Source organism: Lepisma saccharinum, chromosome 24, assembly GCF_977018435.1.
Source record: "Lepisma saccharinum chromosome 24, izLepSacc3.1, whole genome shotgun sequence".
Lineage (NCBI taxonomy): Eukaryota > Metazoa > Arthropoda > Insecta > Zygentoma > Lepismatidae > Lepisma > Lepisma saccharinum.
In genome coordinates this window covers 47,712,246-47,735,164 of record NC_139252.1, presented here as the reverse complement: position 1 = coordinate 47,735,164, position 22,919 = coordinate 47,712,246, and the positions used below count along the sequence as shown (strand labels likewise).

General features: G+C 37.9%; 1 protein-coding gene across 6 annotated transcripts in view; it reads right to left on the bottom strand.

Annotated features, from left to right (window-relative positions):
- The window catches only part of LOC145978329 (mitochondrial glycine transporter A-like), a 38,017-nt gene extending 17,588 nt beyond the window's left edge, over positions 1-20,429 (bottom strand). For 3 of the 6 annotated variants that reach the window (XM_083110893.1, XM_083110892.1, XM_083110894.1), the window contains exons 1-7: positions 20,117-20,429; positions 12,741-12,859; positions 8,592-8,676; positions 7,820-8,002; positions 4,404-4,572; positions 3,659-3,825; positions 2,735-2,823 (exon numbers count right to left, since the gene is read on the bottom strand). In XM_083110893.1, the coding sequence (XP_082967019.1) occupies positions 2,779-2,823; positions 3,659-3,825; positions 4,404-4,572; positions 7,820-8,002; positions 8,592-8,676; positions 12,741-12,859; positions 20,117-20,155 (807 nt within the window). In that variant the 5' untranslated portion in view covers positions 20,156-20,429 and the 3' untranslated portion in view covers positions 2,735-2,778. Of the gene's footprint in view, positions 1-2,734; positions 2,828-3,658; positions 3,826-4,403; positions 4,573-7,819; positions 8,003-8,591; positions 8,677-12,740; positions 12,860-20,116 lie in introns of all 6 variants that reach the window. The other 3 variants (XM_083110889.1, XM_083110891.1, XM_083110890.1) reach the window with 2 other exon arrangements.
- Between the last annotated feature and the right edge of the window lie 2,490 nt (positions 20,430-22,919).

Here is a 22,919-nt window from a genome sequence, read left to right as displayed (position 1 = left end):
TTTATTACTTTTAGTATTTAAGCTCTGCTAAACCTCTTTTTTCTTTCTTTGCAAGTTTTCTAATCGTAGAACCTCAAAAGTACTTAATAGTCCTGGGGCATATGTCAATATTTCTATAGTTCGTGCGTTTTTGAATGAAGGGAATATATGACTACTGGTAATAATTGCTAGTGTGGTATACAATCATGTACTAAAAAGGTGTTTTGCCTGCAATTGTGGCAGAAGGCCTGTGTGACATCATAAATCCAAGATGGCTACCGCTTCATGCACTAACTAAGAAAATCCATCATAACTCCTTTAACAGTAGTTTTGGAAGAATTTTTATACATACATGTTTTGTTCAGAATTGAAAAAGGAACAAAATTGATTGTTACAGTTTTTTTCATATCTCGCACTGTTATGGAGATATATCTAGTGAAACTATTTCGTACCGTTTTCTGCAAGGATTCTATTACACTTTACTTGCCATCCCCCTTTATATGCCAGAATGCCATTCGCTGTCGTTGCTTGGCCAATTCCAACGAGGATGGTGGCAGTGGCTATTGAACTTAATGGAAAACAACTTAAAACAGCTTCGCAGAAAACGTGAGTACCTGATTTAACAATATTTCAGGCAACAGGAAGTTCCAACTTAAATGCTACCTAGGTGGCCAGAGAGACAGCCAACCTCGCATCATGAAAACTTTTACAAAGCTACAACACCTCCGCAATTGAATTTCAACTTTGGGACAGTCTGGAGAGCAAAGTGAAGTAGGCTGCACCAATCTCCTAACAAACCAGGATGAGGATTGCTGGAAAGGATAACTTGGAACATATCGTACATACGTATTCCAATTGTGAAATGGTTGGTTGATTTGGTGTTTTCAAGTCCACTTTATGCACTGTAAGGCTAATCGGGACTGGACCTACAGTTTAAAGTGGGATCTGAACCACTTGTGCCTCCACCGGGTATTGAACCCGGGACCCCTTGATTACAAGGTGACGATGCTACCACTGCACCATCGGGGAGGCCCCAACTGAGAAATGGAAGAAGACCATAGTCAAAATAAGGCCTTACCCCAAGATTGACGGGCATGGAAAAGTCGACAAATGCCAACTATAGCATCTGTCTGCGATCAACAATAAGGGCTGGCAAGAAGGACTTCCAACATTATTATTCCGTTATTAATTTTTCATTAATATGTGTACACACAAATTTGGTCAAGTTTCTAATTTCAAACGGGAAGAATGGGGGGAGTGTATGGACCAAGGTGCAAATGGAGCTGTCAGTTTGGAATATCTCGCCTTTTCATCCAGTTTGATTAAATCATGCTTATTATTGCCACCAGAGGTCAAAAAAATCGTTCATGTAGTGACGTAAGAATGAAGCCTCTGTGTGGGCTTGCAGCCCTTCAGGCAGCGCATTTTGGATTCTGACACAGAGAGAGGAACTCGTACTTTCGAGGTAAGCTCTTTGTCAAGGTGTCCAAGTAACCACAATATGGAGGAGAAGGCTATCTGAACTTGCACTGATCATTCACGTAATTATATTTAGTTCCTGAACTTTCTCTTTCATACATCGTGGAGAATTGGTTAGCAGTGAATCATTATTTTGATTATTTTTATAAAGGCGAGAGACTCAATTTACTAGCTGTACTATTGCATGACTGCCAATCAAACTGGCAAATGGAGACGAGATGGCAGTTTCTTTGCAGAGAGCTTACCAAGAAATATTTATGCAGTCTTATGGTGCTTGTGAGTTATGGAAATAAACTTGCCTCAACCATGACAGTGTTATATCTGTATATCCCTAAAGTATAACTGCCTCATAACAATTACACAGATTTAATAGGCTACAATTCTTCTACTGTGCATAAGATAGGTCCATATGCTTTAAACAAGACAGTTTCACATGCATAAATTAGGGCAGTGGGACCCAGTTTGAACTCATACAGAAAAATCACCCTTGGCTATGGACTGTCCATGGTTAACCTTGAAGGGCGACTATCATGCGATTGAATGTCCAACATGTTTTATCACACGCACCTTTAGCCTCCGAGACACATCACTAGAAGCATATATTTTTGGTACATAAAAAAGCAAAATTTTGGTACAAAAACTGAGTCGATTTCGGGTTCAAAAGCAGTAAATAAAATAAAATTTTGGTATTATAGCAGTGAAAAATTGGATGAAAAGTGGTATATAAAAACACATTTTGATTTTAAAATTGTGAATATAATTTTAAAATTGATTTAAAAACTACACTTATTACACAAAATTAACATTTCACTTCTAATAGCACATTTATGTAGTTATCAGACTATTAAGTTTATTTCTGTGTAAAGGAGTCCATTTTTACTTCTCCAATATTAACAACAGAATTAATCAATTTTCCGTGAATTGCATAACTCACAGGATAATTCAGACCTCAGAAGGTGTCGCATCGGTAAATAAACCCTAAAATTTCGTGTTTAAGAGTTAATTTTGCATTTTGCAGTACATTTCGCATTATTTCGTGACAAAATATGGTAGCAAAATGCATCTCACACCTTTCAAAAACATGAAAAATTAACACTACAATGTGTTTTTTGACATTTTGTTTTTTCGTCAAAAACGAAATATGCATTCCCCTACAGTGATGTGAGAATGGAAATTTGAAATGCATCAACACAATATATAAAGTTATTGATCATGTTGAAGAAACATAAGTGTCTATGGTTCAACGTAAAGTACATAAGAAAATGTGGTGACTTACCTGTTCGTAAACTGTCCATGATAAAGCTGCAAATAAGGTCCTTCTCAGCATCCTTGGGATAATACCTCGAAAGAAGCCACCCAGTCCATCTTTCTGGAAAAATGCAGTGTGTTAGACCTATACGAATTTCTTAATGATAATGATAAAGCATAAAATGCATCAATTCCAATACCACAACGGTAACTAATCTGAAGTCAACCTCTGATTGGCTGGTAAAGTAAAATGTGAAAGCACCACAGAACATTAGCAATCAGAAAAGTGTTACCTCACTTAAATACAAGTCACACTCCATTTTGTTCAGTTACGCACAAGCAGCAGCCGAGTAAACATGCGCCAACGTAGAATTCAAGAAAATAGAAATAGTGGGGAGCAAAAAGTAGTGGAGAATTCTGGGAGGTACTGTGTAGTAGTTTGTTAGTGCACCAAATTTGTTTTAAAATTACATCTGTCGTAGGTTCGATCCCACCACCAGCAAAAAGAAATTTGTTCACCTGAAGACGAGAGAAGAGATGTTCTCTCAAAACGTAGTGTTACAATAAGTATAGATAAAAGCACTTGACAATGGATAATGTCCAATTAACATGCTAATAAAGAACAATTGTCACTAACATTCAGAGACTTACTAATACTGACCAATACTGGTCTCAGCTGAATCTTTGGCCGATGCCAGGGCAGCTGTTTTAGATTTTCTCTCCTGAAAAATAGCTTCGATATTCCAAAATCTGAAAAAATCACATATGCTTAGAATTTCTTCTAGAGCATTTAAGTAAATCTCCATGTTGCTTAGATATTTGCAACAGTTTTGTGGCTACATGAAGATTCACGTGATTTTGAAATATCATAGCTGTTTTTCAAAAGGAGAAAAAGTTCGAAAACAGCAGACTCGGCATTGCCCAAAGGTCCGACCGAGCCTGGTTCACTTACCTCATGCACGCTCACAACAACACTGTAGATGCCACTGAAATGATGAGGATACAGTTGCATCTTTGTCTTCAACACGTCGGCTGGGTGAGTCACACCAGATGCCATTATGCCAGCAAGCACGCCACACAAGAAACGAACAAGAGGTGCTTCAGATGACTCCAGCATTTCTGGAAATGGACAAAAATAACAAAAGTTATACTTTGACATATAAGATGTCTGCTGGCAGGACAATGTAAAGAACTTGCAAATGAAGTATATGTGGCTTTCATTGCATGTGCCAACCCAAGATTTGTAATAGAAATACAGACTCTGTACCATTGGTTTTCTGTTTGGCAGGATGGAATAACTAAGAAGTTGATCACAAGATTCTCTCAGGCTATTGACCAGTTCTTGTTCAAATATCAGAATCAAACACATGGAACCTTCCTTGCGAAATGCTAATTGTTCCCTGTACTTTACAAGTTTGTAGGAACCCCATTACTGGAAATCACTTTACGTAAAATCCTGTAAAAGTACCCTCTTGTATTTTACAGGTTTGTAGGAACCCCATTATTGGAAATCACTACACAAAATTCTGGAAGAGTATCCCTCTTGTATTTTACAGGTTTGTAGGAACCACCATTACTGGAAATCACTACACAAAATTCTGTAATACCCTCTTGTATTTTACAGGTTTGTAGGAAACCTGTTACTGGATATCACTTTACATAAAATCCTGTAAAAGAACCCTGCTTGCTCAACTTACCCTGGGGAAGGGCTGCTTTCGACTGAGTGTAGAACATGAAGTAGAGGCCGGAGAAAGGAACATCTCTGACTAGAGTCGGCACCAAACCACTGCACAGACCCTTTGCACCTTCCGTGTGGTAAATAGTGTTCAGAGCGTGAACAATGCCTTTGTACTGAAACACGCCACTCTAGAAAAAGAAGGAAATGTGCATTAAAAGCAGAATTCTGATTGTTGTGTCTGCTAACCCCTCAACTGCTAGTCTTTACTTCTGGGAATGTCAGTCCGAATTGCAAAATTTACTTAAGTTCTCCTGTTTCTCATTCTGCATGTATTTTCCTAAAGCTAATATTTCATGCGTCCCACACTGTGTCATGACTTGGGCTCCGGCTATGGTAAGAGTACAGGTTCGCGTCTCCTGGGGGGAAGCGTAACAATTCTTGTCCTGAGATTTTGGCCTCTGTATGGGACCAGTAGACACCCACCATGGCGAGGGTATGAGGAGCTAAGAATGAGTAGTGTAATCCATTCATGGAAACCTAAAATAACTGGGGATTCGACATGCTACACGTTGGATGATCTCCCACTTTGGGTGAGTGAGGCCAGCAGTCCGTAGGTAGGCCTGGGCAATCAATTGGCCGTTGAATCACGTGTTTATGTTATATTAATATTTCATGCCATGCAGAAGCGAAATTTGTTGAGTAACATGAACATTTATGAAACTAAAATAATTCCATACCACAAAATAAGCAGAAATATGAAAATTAAAACATTTTACAACACTATGAATGAAATATAAGTTGAACAATAATACCAAGTCATTTACATCTTGGTTAGCAGTTGCTACAAAACCATGTGGGAATCAGCAATCAATTATTTCTGAACTCTCTTCTATAGATATGTGACCATATGCATATCATTCATAAAATTAGTTCACATGACTTGACTATAGTAGCTTCATTGTACGGCTTTATCATACGCAGTACGTGCAATATCTAATCACAACTGTTGTCATTAGGATGAACTAATTGGAGTTCTCACAAGTCACATACTCTTGTTCATATTAAATTCGATCTTACAGTGGAACAGAACTAATATTCTATTTTTGTACATTTGACACTGAATTCAATCTTGTTAGGCCAATTGCAAAACGTCAGTGTGATACCTTACCCTGGGATTTCAACCAAGAACTCCTGTACTAGATTTAGTGAGAGAACCCTACACGGCACCCACTCAGCATCAAATGACATGGGTACCTGGGGGAAACCCTGGGGGGTAAAGGCAGTCAGAGGCATGATGCTGATCACATCACCCACACTCACGACCGGATCAAGAAAGTGTGGGGCGTTACCCCCACACCCCCTACATGACTTCATGGCATGGTGTTAAGCACAGGTGAACACTTCACACTTTTTTTTACTTTTTTATGCTACACATGTTTAGCCACAATTGTATATAACACTCATTGCATATACCATAGGTTCTGAAACTTCTTTGTTTCCCGGCACTCTTACTGTTTCAAGATTTTTCCGCGGGGTAGGTTGCTTGCATAAGTAAAAAAATACATATATTTAAAATTCAAAAATATTTTATATGTAAAAAGTACTAAATAAGCACATATTTGGAATAATCATATTATTGATTGAATATATTGGAACATTTCTCGGCACCCCTGTTAGCCAGCCACAACGCCCCTTAGCACCGCGGTGCATACTTTGCGAATCTCTGGCATATACAATTAACACACATTGAAATGATCATGGCTAAACTACCTAACCGTTAGATGATCTGTAAATCATCATTCAAAAACTGCTATGTGAATTGCCAAAAGTTTCAAATCTTCATAAAAGTAGTAGGTAAATAGAATCGGAAATTTGTGTTACTTTCATGAAGAAAAAAATCAACACGACTAGTTTCTTTTTTATTATCATCATTAGGGAACGGAACTTTATGTGCTAAAAAACTCAGAAATATTTATTTTTTATGTGTCATAAATGTTGAAAATATGTGATAAAAACAGGAAAATATGTGACAAAAATAAAAACATTTGTTAACAAAAACAAACTATAACATGCATTTTAAACACCTGAAATTAGTTTGTAAATGATTACCTCTTAGCGAGCTATTTTTTGGAAGAGTTGCAGTGGATCACCATAGTTTTTTCCAAATTCTCCATTGTAAATCTGTGACGATTATCTCTAAAAAGCATCTTGTATTGTGAGAAAGATCGCTCCACGTCACAAGAAACAATTCTTGCATATTTGAATCACGAAATGTCACTAACGCTTAAGTTTTCCAAAGCTTCGTCTTCCTCTACTTCACTTTCCAAAACACATGCAATTTGGCACAAAGTTTGAAAACCTTGGTTTTTCCCAAAAAATTCTGTACATTTAGACATTTAGATCCAGTGAGTTCTTGCAGTTTCGTTTCTACTATACGGACTTTACCAATGGAAGCTGCCAAAGTGTTCGCGGACGATTCAAGCTTTCGTATGGAATTAGAGAGAATGGACAGGTTTTGTTGAGATGTATGCCAATTCGACTTTTAAGGAGGGCTCCATCAACAGTTCTTGCAGAATTCTTCTTTGTCGAGATCATTTACAACAGATGCAATTTTTTCAAAGTTCTGGGCATAACATCTGCATTCAACCAAGTGCCCCATCGCGTAACTACAGGTGTAGGGGGAAGGGGAACCTCAGAACATTTTTGTTTAAAAATGTCTATTCTTCTTGGCGACTTCATAAAAACTTTCTTCCCATTTGAAACCAGTTTATCGACATTGGGATAAAGAGCTCTTATCTTTTCACATATTCTATGCAACGCATGAGCCACACATTTAACGTGCACCATTTTGGGGTAGCTAACGGCAAGGCCTACTGCAGCTTTTTTCATGTAAGCTGCAGCATCTGTCACGAGGAGAAGAACATTGTCAAATTTTATGCCTTCCGGCCACAATAGCTGCATTGCTTCATTAAAAAGCCTTGCTATCGTTACGTGTAGCCAGCCCCAGCTACTTACAGCTATTTTCTCCCAATAGGATCGTAGGCGGGGTGCCAGAAGTCTGGCAGCGAGGGTGTTCAAAGACAAAACAAACCTAGCACTCTCGATATGAAAGAGGTGCAGAGTATAAACATTTTTCCTTCGAAGATTTCGAGGTAGATGAAGTGAATGAGCGATTTTATGTATTTAAAATGAAAATACGCAAAATATGTATTTACATACGGAAAACTGGAAAATATGTGTTTTTATGTAAAATAAAATTTGCTGTGTTGACATATAAGGCTATGATCAGAATTTTGGCAAAAATGAGGGTCTGTATCTTATCGCAGAAAAAACATTTATTTACCTAAAGTTCCTTTCCCTAATCATCATCATCATGCATTACATCAGTGTACATCACAGAGTGCACAATATTGAAATTCAAAAGGAGAAAGTTACCTCGAATCGCGTCTTCACGACCGTGACAGGTATCATGAAGATCACACTTGCTGAACGGGCAATCACACCAATCAGAACAGCTTCGACTGGTCCCGGTTTCTTCGAGGTACCTATAAATTCTGTCTGAAGCCAAGAAATGGCACTAAACTGCAGACTAATTCCAGGCACACATCGTATGAGAGACTGAAAGAACCAAAGAAAACAATAGAATAACAATTGTTTCAAGTTTTAATCTTTGTTAAAGTTTTAAGATGAAGACGGAGGGACAACGTTGAGATGGACCTAAGGGAAATTGGTAGGGATGGAAAAGAGTATATAGGTCTTGCTCAAGATAGGGACAGATGGAAGGCCTGTATTGCTGCAGCCATGAACCTCAGGTTTAAGATGGCTAGAGAGTTAGTTTTTTTTTTAGTTTCAAGTTTTAATGTCAATGCATAATGTAGAAGAAGGTAACTGGTTGTCAATACATTAAGTAATGAATCTGTACATTCTTTTTTTATGACATATACTTAGAGGGTAAATTCTGATCATGACATATTTACCACAATTATTTAATTTTTGCTACAATTAACAAGGATTATCAAGAAAGTAACTTCTCATGGTTGTTGTTTTTTTTTTAAAAAAGAATATACCTTACAAACCATTTGATGTACACTAATTTTGGATTTAGTTACAAACACTGTTGAGCCCTTCTCGTAGCAGAGACCCAGTTTTTGTATCCCTTTATCAGAACAAAAAACTTACTTCATATCATGCAGAATTACACACTTACAGGCACTAATCCTTTCCACAGTCCAGAGATACCCTCATGCTTCAAAATGTGGGTAAGAATACTGCTAATTCCCGGGCGATCACTTCTGCAACAAAAGATCAATTTGAGACTTGTTGTTACAATTATTTGGAAATACAGTGGAACCACGATTTTACATTGGCTGCTTCTATTTTCTCACATTATACATTCAATCTTCTCAGTCCCCACAGAGGAGAATAGTATAAAATTTTCTTGGGATTTACATTTTCCCGCATTTTAAGCTATTTAACCTTGGTCCCCTGAAGAAATAAAATTGGGCTTCCACTGTATATATACATTATTTTCCAATCTTTGTCAACAAAACTACAGGAATGCAAATACATGGATATTTAGACAGACCAAGAAATATGAAATAGTACTTACAATTCAGATGTGGAGGTGGCAATGTTTTGTAAACATTCACGTTTTTCTTTCCCAAATCTCAAGGTACTTCTTTTGGGTTAACCATATTTAAAATAAAATAAAATAATAATAAATATTCAGAAGTAGATCTAAGGGTGATTAGGGTATCAATCGCAATCGGTCCACAAGAAATGTTATGTTTTCGAAACATCTACAACTCCACACAACAGGATCTACAATTTAAAGTGGGATCTGAACTGCTATGTGCCTCCACTGCATATCAAATATGATTATCCAATCCCTCAATTACATGGTGATGGTACTACCACTATCCCTTTGGAGAGGCCTTTTAGCATCACCTTCAACGGGCACTATCAGATGTATGGCTTGAAAAAAAGTGACACTGAAAGTTTGAGTTTAAAATCAACTTTATGCACAGGAAGGCTAATCGAGACTGGACCTACACTCTAGAGTGGGATCCGAATCGCTTGTGCCACCACTGGAATCCCTTGATTACAAGGCAACAAAGTTACCAGTACACAATCGGGAAGGTCCTCAATAACGATTAATAAAATAAATCTACATGTTTCTTTCATCAATTTGAAGTTTCCAGACTATGTTGCATAATACAGCGTGTCCCGCTTATACGTATAATAAAGAAAAATTCATAACTTCCAAACAAACTGTTAGAATGATGTGATTGTTGTTTCATTTTAAAGAATGACTGAAATATTTTTTTTAGCAACACATTCAGTGGTAGTTGCGCATCCACAGTGGCCAGAATGTCTTGAAAAGTGATATTATCAGTTCCTCAGAGACGATTTCGTGCATGTTATGGTTTGGGTGCTAAAGAAGAAGTTCCATCGTACATTTCAATGAAGAAATGGGAAAAACAGTTACGCGATACCGATTCTCTATTGCCGATAAGAGGTAAGCATTCAAAAAAGAAAGTGTCTGATGAGAATGTGGAGCATGTTCGTGCCTCATTTAGCCAGAGTTCGAGGAAATCCATACGCCAAGCTAGCAGGCAACTGCAAATTCCTAAATCTACGATACACAGGGTACTCCACAAGAGACTGCACCTTCATGCATACAAAATTCAACTTCATCAACGTATAAAACGTGGTGACAAGCCTGTCAGGGTTCAATTTGCTAACGAAATGCTTAGGAAAATTGATCAGGACGATTTATCCTTGGACAGTGTTTGCTTTCGGATGAGGTCACCTTCCATGTTAACGGTCATGTTAACTGACACAATTGTAGGATATGGGGTTCGGAAAATCCTCACGAGGTTCAAGTGGGAGAACAAGGTTCTCCAAAATTGAACGTGTGGTGCGGCGAGATGAAGACCAAAATCATATTGGTCCCATCTTCTGCGCCGAGGGAACAGTAAATTCCAACAATTACCTGGACATGTTACAGCTTTTCGTCGTACCCCAACTTCCAACCGGGGCCATCCTGCAACAAGATGGAGCACCATGTCATTTCTTAAATCTCGTTATAGACTTCCTGGATGAGCATTTCAATGGAAAATGGATAGAAAGAGGTTCGACTGTGTGTGATTTATATTTTTTTTTTTTTTTTTTTTTGGGCTTATGTTAAGGACAAAGTTTACTGTACACCGGCTACAGATTTGCAAGACTTGCATAAAAGAATTGTGGTTGCAGTAAGCAACATTACCCCGCACATGCTTCAAAACGTGTGGCTTGAGGCTGACAACCGGTGTGACATTTGCCGTGCCACTAGCGGTTCACATGTGGAAGTTCGTTAGTTATCTTGATTTGTAAAAAAAATGTCTGAGTTGTTACATGTTTGTACAAAAAATATTGGTAAGTAAAAAAGTTGTGATTTTTTCTCTTATTATACGTATAAGCGGGACACGCTATATATAGGAGTGTCACTACAGTTATTATTGACTGCTATAATTGTTTTTTTCCTGATTGATTAAATGGTGCTAATGGTTTCATTCAAAACTGGAAACTATTTTTAAAGTACAGTGTTGCAAACTAAAACTTGACAAACAACTCCATTGTGTCAATTAAAAGGGAAAATTTAGGGTTTCAGTAGGGCTAAGCAGGGTTAGAATTTTTTTACCGATACCAACAGATACTTTTTTGGCATTTTGGTATTTCACAGGCTCCGCACAAATGCCTCTCGACACTTTTTGCAGAATTTACTTATCCTGGAAATTATGCAAAATTCTAAGCATCTTTTAATTTTGCACCTGTTTTGTGTGAAAGAACAATATTCTGATGTAATTTCTGTATATTTTAATGCAAAAATCTAATAAATTGATGTACATAATTAGAGTGGAATAATTACATACTATTGTTAATGAACATTTTTAATAACTTTTAATTATTACAATTTTCAAGCATGAGTATCAGTGGTATCTGCTCAGCCCTAGTTTCAGCCAATCACGTGCCTACATTTCATCAAGTGACCTAGCAATTTCTCTACTTTGCACGTTTTTGCTTATAATTCTCTAAATGCTAGCAATGGTTTTCTTTTAGCATGTAATATTAACTGTACATTACCCATTGTCTACGGCTTATACTACTACAGTTTGGTCGAAAAAAATATCCCCACTCAAAGGTTTTATTGAAAGCACATGAGAATGAAAACTAACCTAATTTAACCAATAACTTTGAAGTTTATTAAAAGAGAACTAACTATACTGTGTCTTGGGAATCCGTGGAGCAAAACCATGCGATAGTGAAGGGGAGAAAGCAAGTGGGCAGAGCAAAGCAGTGCGCGCTGATGCAAGCGGATGGTAGCTGCAGCCACGTTTTCCCCTCCATGCCCTCGCTTCCACTCTCATTCGTTAATTAGTCGAGTCAGTACTTGTCCAGATGCATGTACACATGCAAGAAAATTACTCTGGGATGTTGAAATAAAATTGTTTAGCAGAAATAGAAAGAAGCACAACCATCTATAACATTGCTATCGATTGGATTGATTTGTTGTTTTAAGTCCACTTTATGCACAGTAAGGCTAATCGGGACTGGACCTACAGTTTAAAGTGGGATCCGAACCACTTGTGCCTCCAGCGGGTATCGAACCCGGGACCCCTTGATTACAAGGCGATGACGCTACCACTGCGCCATTGGGGAGGCCCCTATAACATTGCTATCAAACATACACGTAATAAAATACAATACAATTCAATTCTTGTGTATGTATGATGTAATTCACGTCGATTATCTGTGTGGAAGGATGTCAATAATAGGCATTCTTATCTACAGTCACCAGTTAACTGATACTTGTTTCTAAAATAAATAATATTGGCGTTCCTATGACATTGAAACAGATTTACGTTGAAATATATGAAGAAATAAACAAATATTGCAAGTGGGGATATTTTTTTTGGACCAAACTGTATATCTATTGTGATAGTGTATGAACCATGGATGCCTGTATGTTTAACTTGTTTGTGCACACCACCCAACTCCTAACATCGACGAACCAACCAGGGTGATCTCCTCTAAACAAAATTTTATGCACAAACGAATCTCATGTCCAGAGACCATGAACCCTATCCGATAGTGCTGCTGAATGCTTGAACTCCACTTATTAAAGGACACACTCCATGTCATCCAAATTTGGTTCTCAAAGCTTAGCCTTCCTTCCAATTTACACAAGATGCAATAGTTACCCTTAAACTACTTAAATTTACAGAAATAGAATTTTCAAATTTAACACACAGTTCAGCAACATCTCTTCAGGATATATATACCAAGTACCCTAATATAAAATATGGATATATACCCAGTAACAGGCTGTATGGGATTCTGCAGCCTTGTCTTGATCACATCGAGAGGCTGGAAGAGAAGTGTTGCCAATGTAGCAGATACGGCTCCGGAGTAGAAGGACCTGAACACTTCATTCTTGAAATAGAAAAATCACAATTAGGTCTCTGAACTATCTTACTGAATGTACATTGAAATTTTAAACATTGTTTTCAGCAGTTAAAGTAGTTGACTCTGTAGGTTCGTTAAGGGTGAGGGACAATTTCGGCTGGGTCCTTCTCTCTCAGGCAGCTCGGGAGCACTGTTGCCAACTTAGCTCTTTTGGAGCCAGATCTGGCACTTTCATGCACTTATTTGGCTGTGAACTGTGGCACCTGCCCCCTGCCCCACTATGATGCCATCACTAACCCCGGCCCACATAGACTAACTTCTGCCACGAGTATGCATTTTTCATGTGACGTGATATCATTATATTGGCTATGTCACCCCACTCCCTTACTTCACCAGCTACTTTTCTATAGTGCCTGAGGTGAAGATGACAATAATGTTATCAGGTAATCACTTATTTTCGATTTCATACGACCATCCGTAGATTATTGAGAAGGGTGATGCCGTAAGATCTACACGGTGAAAACTAAGAATAGATTGTCATCACTTTAAAGTTACCCGTATTAGCAGCGGCCCCCCACTCCCTTTACAACTACAATTACTATGGGAGACACTTTACCCAGCCTTCCCAAATCTAGCTCCTTGAAAGTCAACTTTAACTTAGGAACTTCACTGGTGAGATAGACAGTCTATAATGTAATGTGCTCAGCCTCTGAAATTACAGATCACAATGAAAGAACTGACTTTTATGGATTTTACTGACTATTTTCAGCAAACCATTCTACCACAGAGGTAGCACATAGTACCAAGGAGGGCCATTTTCAATAAAACATATTACATGATGAATATACACTGCACATATCATTCATAAGTATTGTTACCTGCAAGTTATTAGACATGGCATGAAATATTGTGCAAACATATATTCCACACACAAAATATATTTTCCAGATTATTGGAGTTGACTGTTATAATTAGAGCCCGGAAGTTTGGCAAAATGCCTCTTTTTATCTACTGGATATATTGATAAAAATTTTCCGGATATACGTTTTTTATGTTGTTTTGAATGTTTTAGAAGCCTTTTCATTTTGCCTATTTGGGACCCCACTGCCTATTTTTAATTATAATGCCTTTTTTTGCCTTTTTCAATGAAATTGGACCATTTTTTTTTAAAAAAAAGTGTGTATATAAATTATTTTTCTCCCAAAAAACATTGTTGGCATTTATTTTTCTTCCGTTTATTATGTGAATAATTTTCGCCTTATTTAAGTAATATTGAACTCACGCATGTTTCAACATTGCTGAAGGAGAAAAGTGTGAGAGAAAAGTATTTCATGCTGAGTTAGGATATTGCCTTTCGGTTAACATTTCCTTGTGCATGATTGACTGCTGAAAACCTGTTGCAGAACATCTGCACAATTACGTCATCACGTCCAGCGTCCATGTCAGGACGTTATTGACAAGAAACAGCAATAATGCCCAAGGGCCTTTGCATGCATTCCAAAATCAAGTTCTCTATCTTTAGTTTAGTTCTGCACTTTGGAGGGAAACGATCGTGTATTTGTCATCATGCCGAAATTTAGTGTGCCATTAAGTGGTAAGTTACATGGTTATGTGCATGAATTTGGTGAAAATTGAAATGCTCTTCCCAATGTAGATTTTAACATTTTGCCAGAAATTATAGATAAAAGTAAGCGACTTCCAAATGTGCCTTTTTTTTTCATTTTTAGTGCCTATTTTCCACATTATAAATGCCTTTTTTGCCTGCCTATTTTAACAAAAATAAATGCCTGAACTTCCGGGCTCTAGTTATAATGCTAAGAGCACCAAACCAGACTTGCCTAACCTACTTACATAAAAATAAATGAGTATGATAAATTGTTCTGCTCAAAAAAAATCAGTAAGTAATCAGAAAGCATGTTCAGTGTGTATTTTTATGCACATGCATAGAATTTCAGTGATTTATTTACTCCATCCCCCCTGCCCAAAAAAGTCCCAAGTTATGGTGATTATGACACTAAATGGGTATACCAAATGGGTACTACTTTACTATACCTGAGACACCTGGGAATCATTTCTTTCGCACTTTTTTACATTGCTAACGTACTATTCTGCATTCCGGAACACTTATTTAGGTGAAATAATTTAATTTGTTAGGAAAGTAATGTATATTTCTTACATTTACGAGTACTTACTGTTCTTGTTTATTTCCACACACAACATGGCGATAGCTTACCGTTGATCGTTCCTTGAGCCAGAAAAACCATTGACGTTAGCCCAAAAATTCACGATAGCCCCACAAACCATCACGGGGACGAGGTATGCCTACTAGGTTAGGTTCCATTAGCACTCCTTTCGTTCAATTTAGCATATACGGACAATACGAGAGCGTATTGTGCTCTCATGCAGGAAGCAAATGGCGGCAGAAGCAATAGCGCGTCGGAAATAGATTTTCGTACAAAACCACATGCATTCCCATTAAAATGAATCAAAATTACATTCCCGAACATCAACAACGCTACAGAAAATGATTTGCGTAAGTACTTTCTCCTGTAAATTTGAAGAAATATGTCTCAGGTATAGTAAAGTGTTACCAAGTTACCAAAATTTCTAGCAACGTACACTGTGATTTCATAAGTTATACAGGAGGATGAAGAATACTATAAGATATGATTGTTAAGAATCCATGAATCTAATGACTGTAACTCTGATGTTTTTTAAGACACACACAATATTAATTCCGGATATATTTGCCCTGAATATGTGACGTGCAGTGTATATTGCAGTAGTTTGAAGTCTTTTGTAGATGCAGTGCTCGAAGTGAGGGGTATAGGGCCTAAGTTCCTTTTGTTTTATTGCAATGGTAAATGTCTGTTATATCGGAGACACATTTCTAACACATATTTTCAGTTTCAAATGGTTCGTACTTACCAATTCTGTATTGCGGAACCTATTTCAAGGTGCAATTATGCTTTTTACACGAAAATAACTTCGATTTTTCACATTACCAGTAATTCTTTTGAGTCCTTTCTTCCGTTGCGGAACATAGAATATTTCGCGCACAGCTGTAGATCATCATGCATCGTGCTTGTGTTTTGTCGATTTGGAGTGGGCATGCAGTGTTGCAATCTTCTTAACCGAAAAATACCTACTTTCGTGTTCATTATGTCATCACAAACCATTGACGGATAGCTCCAAAAACCATTCCCGATAGCCCCAAAAACCATTGATGGATAGCCCCAAAAACAATTCACTATAGCCCCAAAAACCATTCACGTTAGCCCCACGAACCATTTCCGGCAAGGTTAGGTTAGGTAAGCATAGTTAAAACAATAAAAATATTAAAAAAATCTGGTAAAAAAAGGGTACGTTTGGAAACACTTCTTCCTCTCGCGAGACCGGCTAACTTTCGACAATCCCGCCATCTGCAGGTTCATAATGGAAACAACGGCATAATGTTGTCGCTTCGCACAAAAGGCTACTTTATTACATCAAAAGTGCTTATTTTCTGTTGTGCAGCATTCCATAGTGACAAAATACCTCCATGAAGTTTGATAAATGCAACAGAAATTCATTTCCGTAAGTAGTTTCTCCTGTAAATTTGAAGAAAAGTGTCTCCGATATAACAGACATTTACCATTGCGATTTCATCATGCTACGAATGCAATTTTTACATGGTTCGGTTTCGATGTACGTCTGTTAACACACACTGCGGAGTTTTAGCGATTACTTAAGGTTTTGTTCAATATATGCTTTCGTGGTTACGTTAGGTTAGGTTCCTTTAGCATTAAAATAAAGTCCCTAAATGCATTCTACTAGGGTTCCGATTTACTTCTACATTCATTCCCATACTTCTACGATATTTACTGTCGTTTGTCGACTGAGAATATCTTGTCCATGAGAAGTGCGTAAGGTAATTTTCAAGTGTTTTTTTTTCAACATAAATAACTTTTTTCGAGTCCAAACAGTGCTCGTTACTTTAAGGAAGGTTCAAATTTCGTGTGACAATGATTTCCAAAATTCTACGATAATTAGTCTTTGTGCTGGAGATATCATAAAACAATCGGAACCGTTACCCAAAATTAGTATTAGTGAGTATGTCGAATTTGAAAGCAATTGAAGATACTTCCGTTATTCTCAATTTGCCCCCAATCATGTCATTTTCTGCTTTTGTAATTGCTTTTACAAGTTGCAAGGAGCGTGAGAAATGCATGTAGAATACTGGAAGTGATTGTGGAATTAAGTTTGTCCCAAGTTTAAATTGTGTTATTCAGGTATCATCAATATGTATAGTACTTCATCCATGAATCGACTTCTACAGGGATTTACCTAGAATCTTCCATTTGGAGCAAGTTTGTAAAGGTACATTTAGTGGTAACACTTTACTATAGGGTAGGTGGGGGTAAAGGTCCGCAGTTTTTACGTTTGATTTTTTGTCGATTTCTGGTCTTAAGTTTTTAATCTCAAAATGTCATAAATGGATATCTTATTTATAGAGCTAAAATGAACACCAGATTTAGAACCCGCAAAGTTAATGGTTTATAGTAAGAATTTGATTTTATCTACATAAGCAAATTCGGACCTTTGCCCCATAGCATGGGGCAAAAATCCGCAGGTGGACTATGCTACGGATTCTTGCTCCACACAGCGAGAACAACATTATTACAATAACTTTTGCTATATTTACTGTATTAACTGCATTATGATAACCATAGAACAATAGTCCTGCATTTTAAATTGACAAGTAGGTATCCCAAGATTTGAATAACTTTAGAAATTAAACTCAAATAACTTTAGAATAAAAACAAATCACTCAGATCAGTCTTCAAACCTATCATGTCTTTGAATCGCGTAGAACTGCTTTGAATCGGTGTGGACAATTTTCTCACAACATCGTGTTTATGAAAGAACGATCGTTCATCCGTTTGCTTGAATCTCATAGTTTGCAGAGCCCTTTTGTAAAAGACACCGATGTAGCCAACAACGTCAAGTTTAATGATTTTAGCCACGTACAAACGGAATGATGATTTCGTTTTTCCATACACTTTGACCACAAGGAAGTCACCGGGTAGAAGTTCAGCTGGAATGTTGTCACTTTTTTTATTCATCGCTGGTTACTACAAATGCTTTCATGAAGGGAAAATTGGGATTCTGATTCAGATGACGACACAAGTTCTTCATCAACTCTTTTCTTCGGGTTATCAGTACTTTGAAAGGGTCTCTTCTTTAATTTTTTTATTCGTTGACATTCTTCTCGTGATCTGCCGTTCGTTCCCTGTCGTAGTGCTTCAAGTTGTTCCTTGTGTAGTGTCAAAGTGAGAAGAGTAGATTTTAAGCCTCTTCTGGTACGTTTTCTTCTAATATTTAATTTCGGGAGTGGAATAATATCATGGGGAGACACTGATTACTGACGAGAACTAGAACATGCGATATGTGATTATCCAAAATAAGCAAAACTGGGACTTCTGCATAGGAGTTAGTGTGTTTTCTAAAATGGTCTAGATAAACTAAAAATGTTTCCACATTCATATAACCAGAATCTGTCACAGCCATTGCAGAACCGATTGGCCCATCTTTCAGAAGAAGCGGATTGTTTTCTTGAAAATATGAAAAATGTTGGCACGTGATGTCCTGTAGTACTCATCGCACAAGGAACTGTAATTGTATTTCCTCTGTCAGCTGACACATTTTTTGACACTTCTCGTTTACCTTTTGGTGCAACATGTTTAGGTGATTTATTCGGGACAGTTTGGAAGCCACTTTCGTCCATGTTGTAGATGCGGTTTGGCGGAAAGTGGTATTTCTCCAGGATCTGTTTCAATTTTTGAAAATAATGGATCAATTGTTGCCTGTTGAATCTCATTGTTCTAGCAACACTTGTCTTCCTTGGGAGTTCTCAGAGAGATGATTCCTCTTCATAAACTCCCTTGTCCAGTCTCTGCCAGCTAACTTCGATTCCTTTGAAAAGGAATACGTGATTCCATTTCTTTCTGCATATCCATAGGCAAGGAAGCATAGAGACTTCAAAGTAAGTCCATAGAAACGGGCATCCAAGTCTTTAAGATGTTTCACTATCCACAAGACAAAACTTGGCAATACTTTAGTCGGTCGGTCTATAACCTTGAATTGTTTGCCTTGTTTTAGACATTGCTATTACAGTATAATTACAACAATAATTTTACCAGGTTGTTAAAAGTATCAGCAGTTAAACAAAACAAGTAGACCTAAATAAATGAAGCCATGTAGAAAGAAAATAGCACAGTTTCTGTTTTAGATACACATTGTTACCATACAAACTCTATTTACAGAGAAAATATGTTTTTACAACCATAATTATTTATATAGATATTAACAATGTAAGGTAGAGTAAATTTTTATGAGGAATTGAATATACGATTTGATAAATTATACGAATGGGGTAAAAGTCTGCAGCGGACGTTTGCCCCACTCTCTCAGCGGATTTTTACCCCGTATCGCCATGTTGAAAAACGCTGCCAATTCCCGCCAAATAACAGCATAGCTTGATGGACTACCTCCATTAAAAGATTAATAAAGCTTTATACATAAACACACAAACATAGTAATACATGAACCTATGACCACGCCAGTGTCTGAGAAGTGGTTTGTTTATTCCAAATTACATCAAGCTATACAAAAACGTAACTTACCTTATAGCTGTAAAAGTTTTTGTTCTAGGAACACCACATTTCGTACGTCCTATCTCCTTGACTATACCTCGTGATCTGAACAACAGTGGTGTCAGTTCAATTCGAAGCCTTCGCAAAAAAGGCCTGCGGATCTTTGCCCTCCGCGGACCTTTACCCCCGACCACCCTACCTGAGACATATTTCTTCAAATTTACAGGAGAAAGTACTTACGCAAATCATTTTCTGTAGCGTTGTTGATGTTCGGGAATGTAATTTTGATTCATTTTAATGGGAATGCATGTGGTTTTGTACGAAAATCTATTTCCGACGCGCTATTGCTGCTGCCGCCATTTGCTTCCTGCATGAGAGCACAATACGCTCTCGCAGTACTCGTAAATGTAAGAAATATACATTACTTTCCGAACAAATTCAATTATTTCACCTAAATAAGTGTTCCGGAATGCAGAATAGTACGTTAGCAATGTAAAAAAGTGCGAAAGAAATGATTCCCAGGTGTCTCAGGTATAGTAAAGTAGTACCGAAATTTTTATACAAAAAAATATTGAGTCACATAACAGAACAAGTAGCAACAACTCAAAACAAACTAATTTACCACAAACAGACTAAGTAAAAAACATACTTCAGTGTGTTTTCCTGGTATAATCTCCTTCGATGTCATACGACTTACATCAGATGTCTTAACAACAAAACTTTTCTCAAGTTACATACTGCGACACTAATCTTATTTTCGAAGACTATTATTCCCTTGTCAGTCACAAACAACTTGTCTCCACTATATACATTAATTTATTCTCTTCACAATAAAACCGAATGATCTATTTTAAAAGCAAATGTGTATTGTACTTCTGGGAGAAGAGTTTAAAATTAAGAATATAGTACTTTCTGCTAAAGAAAATTTTTACAGTACATCAAATTGAAAACGTTACATAAACACAAATCTACAGCGCTGTAACAAATCACTCGCGCGAGTCGCTCATGCAATATGTTTTACAAAATATCCTGGACTGACGTACTTGGCGAATTAACATTTACAATGGGTGCGTTCCGAAAGTCTTAACGAAACGAACGCATTCAACGAAAATAACTGGGCTCGTGAATCTGGTGAAACCAGTTATTTTACGGACTTATGGGACACTCTAGGCGAAAGCGCAGGCGCAGCGTTTTGTTTAAAGAAAGTTTCCGCATGGCGTCAGCGGAAGGAATGTCCATATGGCAAAAATAAACTCTATTATGGCCACTGTTACTCATTTTAATCACATTCTAAGAACGGTCAAGGCATACTTATCTTGTGCATGTTGCTTCATATCGCTATCTGTTAAAATTATAATACATTTTCCGAACTAGTGCAGTTTGAATCCAAAAGCACGCGCTTTGTCTGCAAGGAGCAGACGATTTTCACGGAACAAACCAGCATCCTGGCCCGTGCGTTTGGTGAATCTCGTTCTTGCACGAAACGCACGGAATGCGACTTTTGGGACAGCATAATGAAACTCACGAAACGCACGGAAGCACTTATGGAACGGCCAGTTACCATAACTCGTTTAACGCGTTAAACTCGTGCGACTTTCGGAACGGGCCCATTATTGAAAGTGCCACAAGTGATGTCTGACGTGAGAATAAATACAATATATTATTCTGTAAAAATTATATTACCTACATATGTATTGTTCACAAATAGTTGTTGAATATTTGAGGTATTGATTTCGTTAAGGGGTAAGTCGTGATTCTCCATTGTGTGATAATAAGTTTGTTATTCTTGTAGAAAGGCCAAGTCTGTTGCCACGTACGTGTCAGCAGTAAGAATAAGCTTCAAATTTGCTCCTGCCACGTAATCCGTCTGCTAAGAGAATGTTACAAATCTTAAGAGCCCGTATCAGCGTCACTCGAAAAACGCACCGGACAGATGTCAAATTTTCTTCCTAGTCTTGCCAATATTGATTCCATTTCCCCCTTCGAACGCAAATCCATTGCATGGTAGACCGTTTGAGACTTTACTGGTGGGGGGGTTGCTGTGTCGAAAGAAACAGAAGACAAGGTTCCCTGTCCGCTACTCCCCCCCCCCGCGGGGAAGGTCAGGCTCTGACCATAATAGACCTTTCTTTTGAGCCCGAACGTTTATAACTCCGAGCCGAGAGGGTTTCTGTGACAGGACAACACATGTTCCGAGTGTCTGAAAGAAGAAAAACACACATTGACGAACATCGCAATACAACTTACATGTAATAGAGCCAAGGACTATTTAGGGGAGGCGGGGTGTCCAGGGAGTCCGAATCTTCCACGAGAGACTTACTAAAATTAAATTATGTAAATATGCTTGTTTTGTTTAGCATCTGTCGTATAATCATAGAGGAGTTAGGGAGTAGAGGATTATCCCACATTTAAACCTCGCTGCGCTTTGAAATTGCATTTCCATCGGTGGCCAGTAGATGGCGCGGCCGTCTTCTTTTGCTGTTTCCAGCACAAATTGGGGGGAGAGCTCTTTCGGTGACAGTCACGTGGGTTTCAAACGTCCTTATTGGTCAGATCTCTTGTATGCCATCAAGGCTGTTACCAATGGCAAGGGCTTCCTTTTTCGCTGGTTCCCTTCCAAGCACCGCTGTTAGGGGTGGGGTGAAGAGATGGGATGGGTGATGCGTTTCCGCCACCGCAAAGTTCTTCGGAATCTTTTACTCGAAAGTAAGGTTGCCTTTCCTATGCAATTAACAGATTCTTTGAGTGTTTATTTGAAGGCGGAATTGGGAATGTAAAATGTAGGCATTTTCAACTGGCGCCTGAATTTTCAAATTCAGTTCTCAAAAAACTTTTTTTAAAAAATATTTCAACTTCGCTTGTGGAAATTTTCATTACCACTTTTGAAATAACGAGTACAGTGTGTGGGCCTCCCCGATGGCTCAGTGGTAGCGTCGTCGCCTTGTAATCAAGGGGTTCCGGGTTCGATACTCGGTGGAGCTACAAGTGGTTCGGATCCCACTTTAAACTGTAGGTCTAGTCCCGATTGGCCTGAGCAAAAAGAAAAAAATAATAGCTCATAACTGAAGTACAAACGGGGGGCGGCGAATTCCATGCACCGGCGCAACAATCATTTCTTGACTGCAACAATCTTTACTCGGCCTTGCCGCACAAGAAATGAAAATGAACTGAATAGCGTGAAATTCAAATAATTTTTGTTTCACTTTGCTCGAAATAAAATCGTTTCTTTAAGATAGGGTGACCATTCGTCTCGTTTTGACCGGGAGAGTCCCGTTTCATAGGCGTGTCCCAGTTGTCCCGTCGATATTATACAAGAAACACTATTTGTCCCGTTTTTTAAAAGTCTAGGAATTAGCTTGAAAACCAAGTCTAAATTTGAGAGATTCTTAAAAAGAATGACTTTCTGTGTCTTGGCGGAAATTCAAATGTCAAATCCCGCGTTTTGTGTTAGA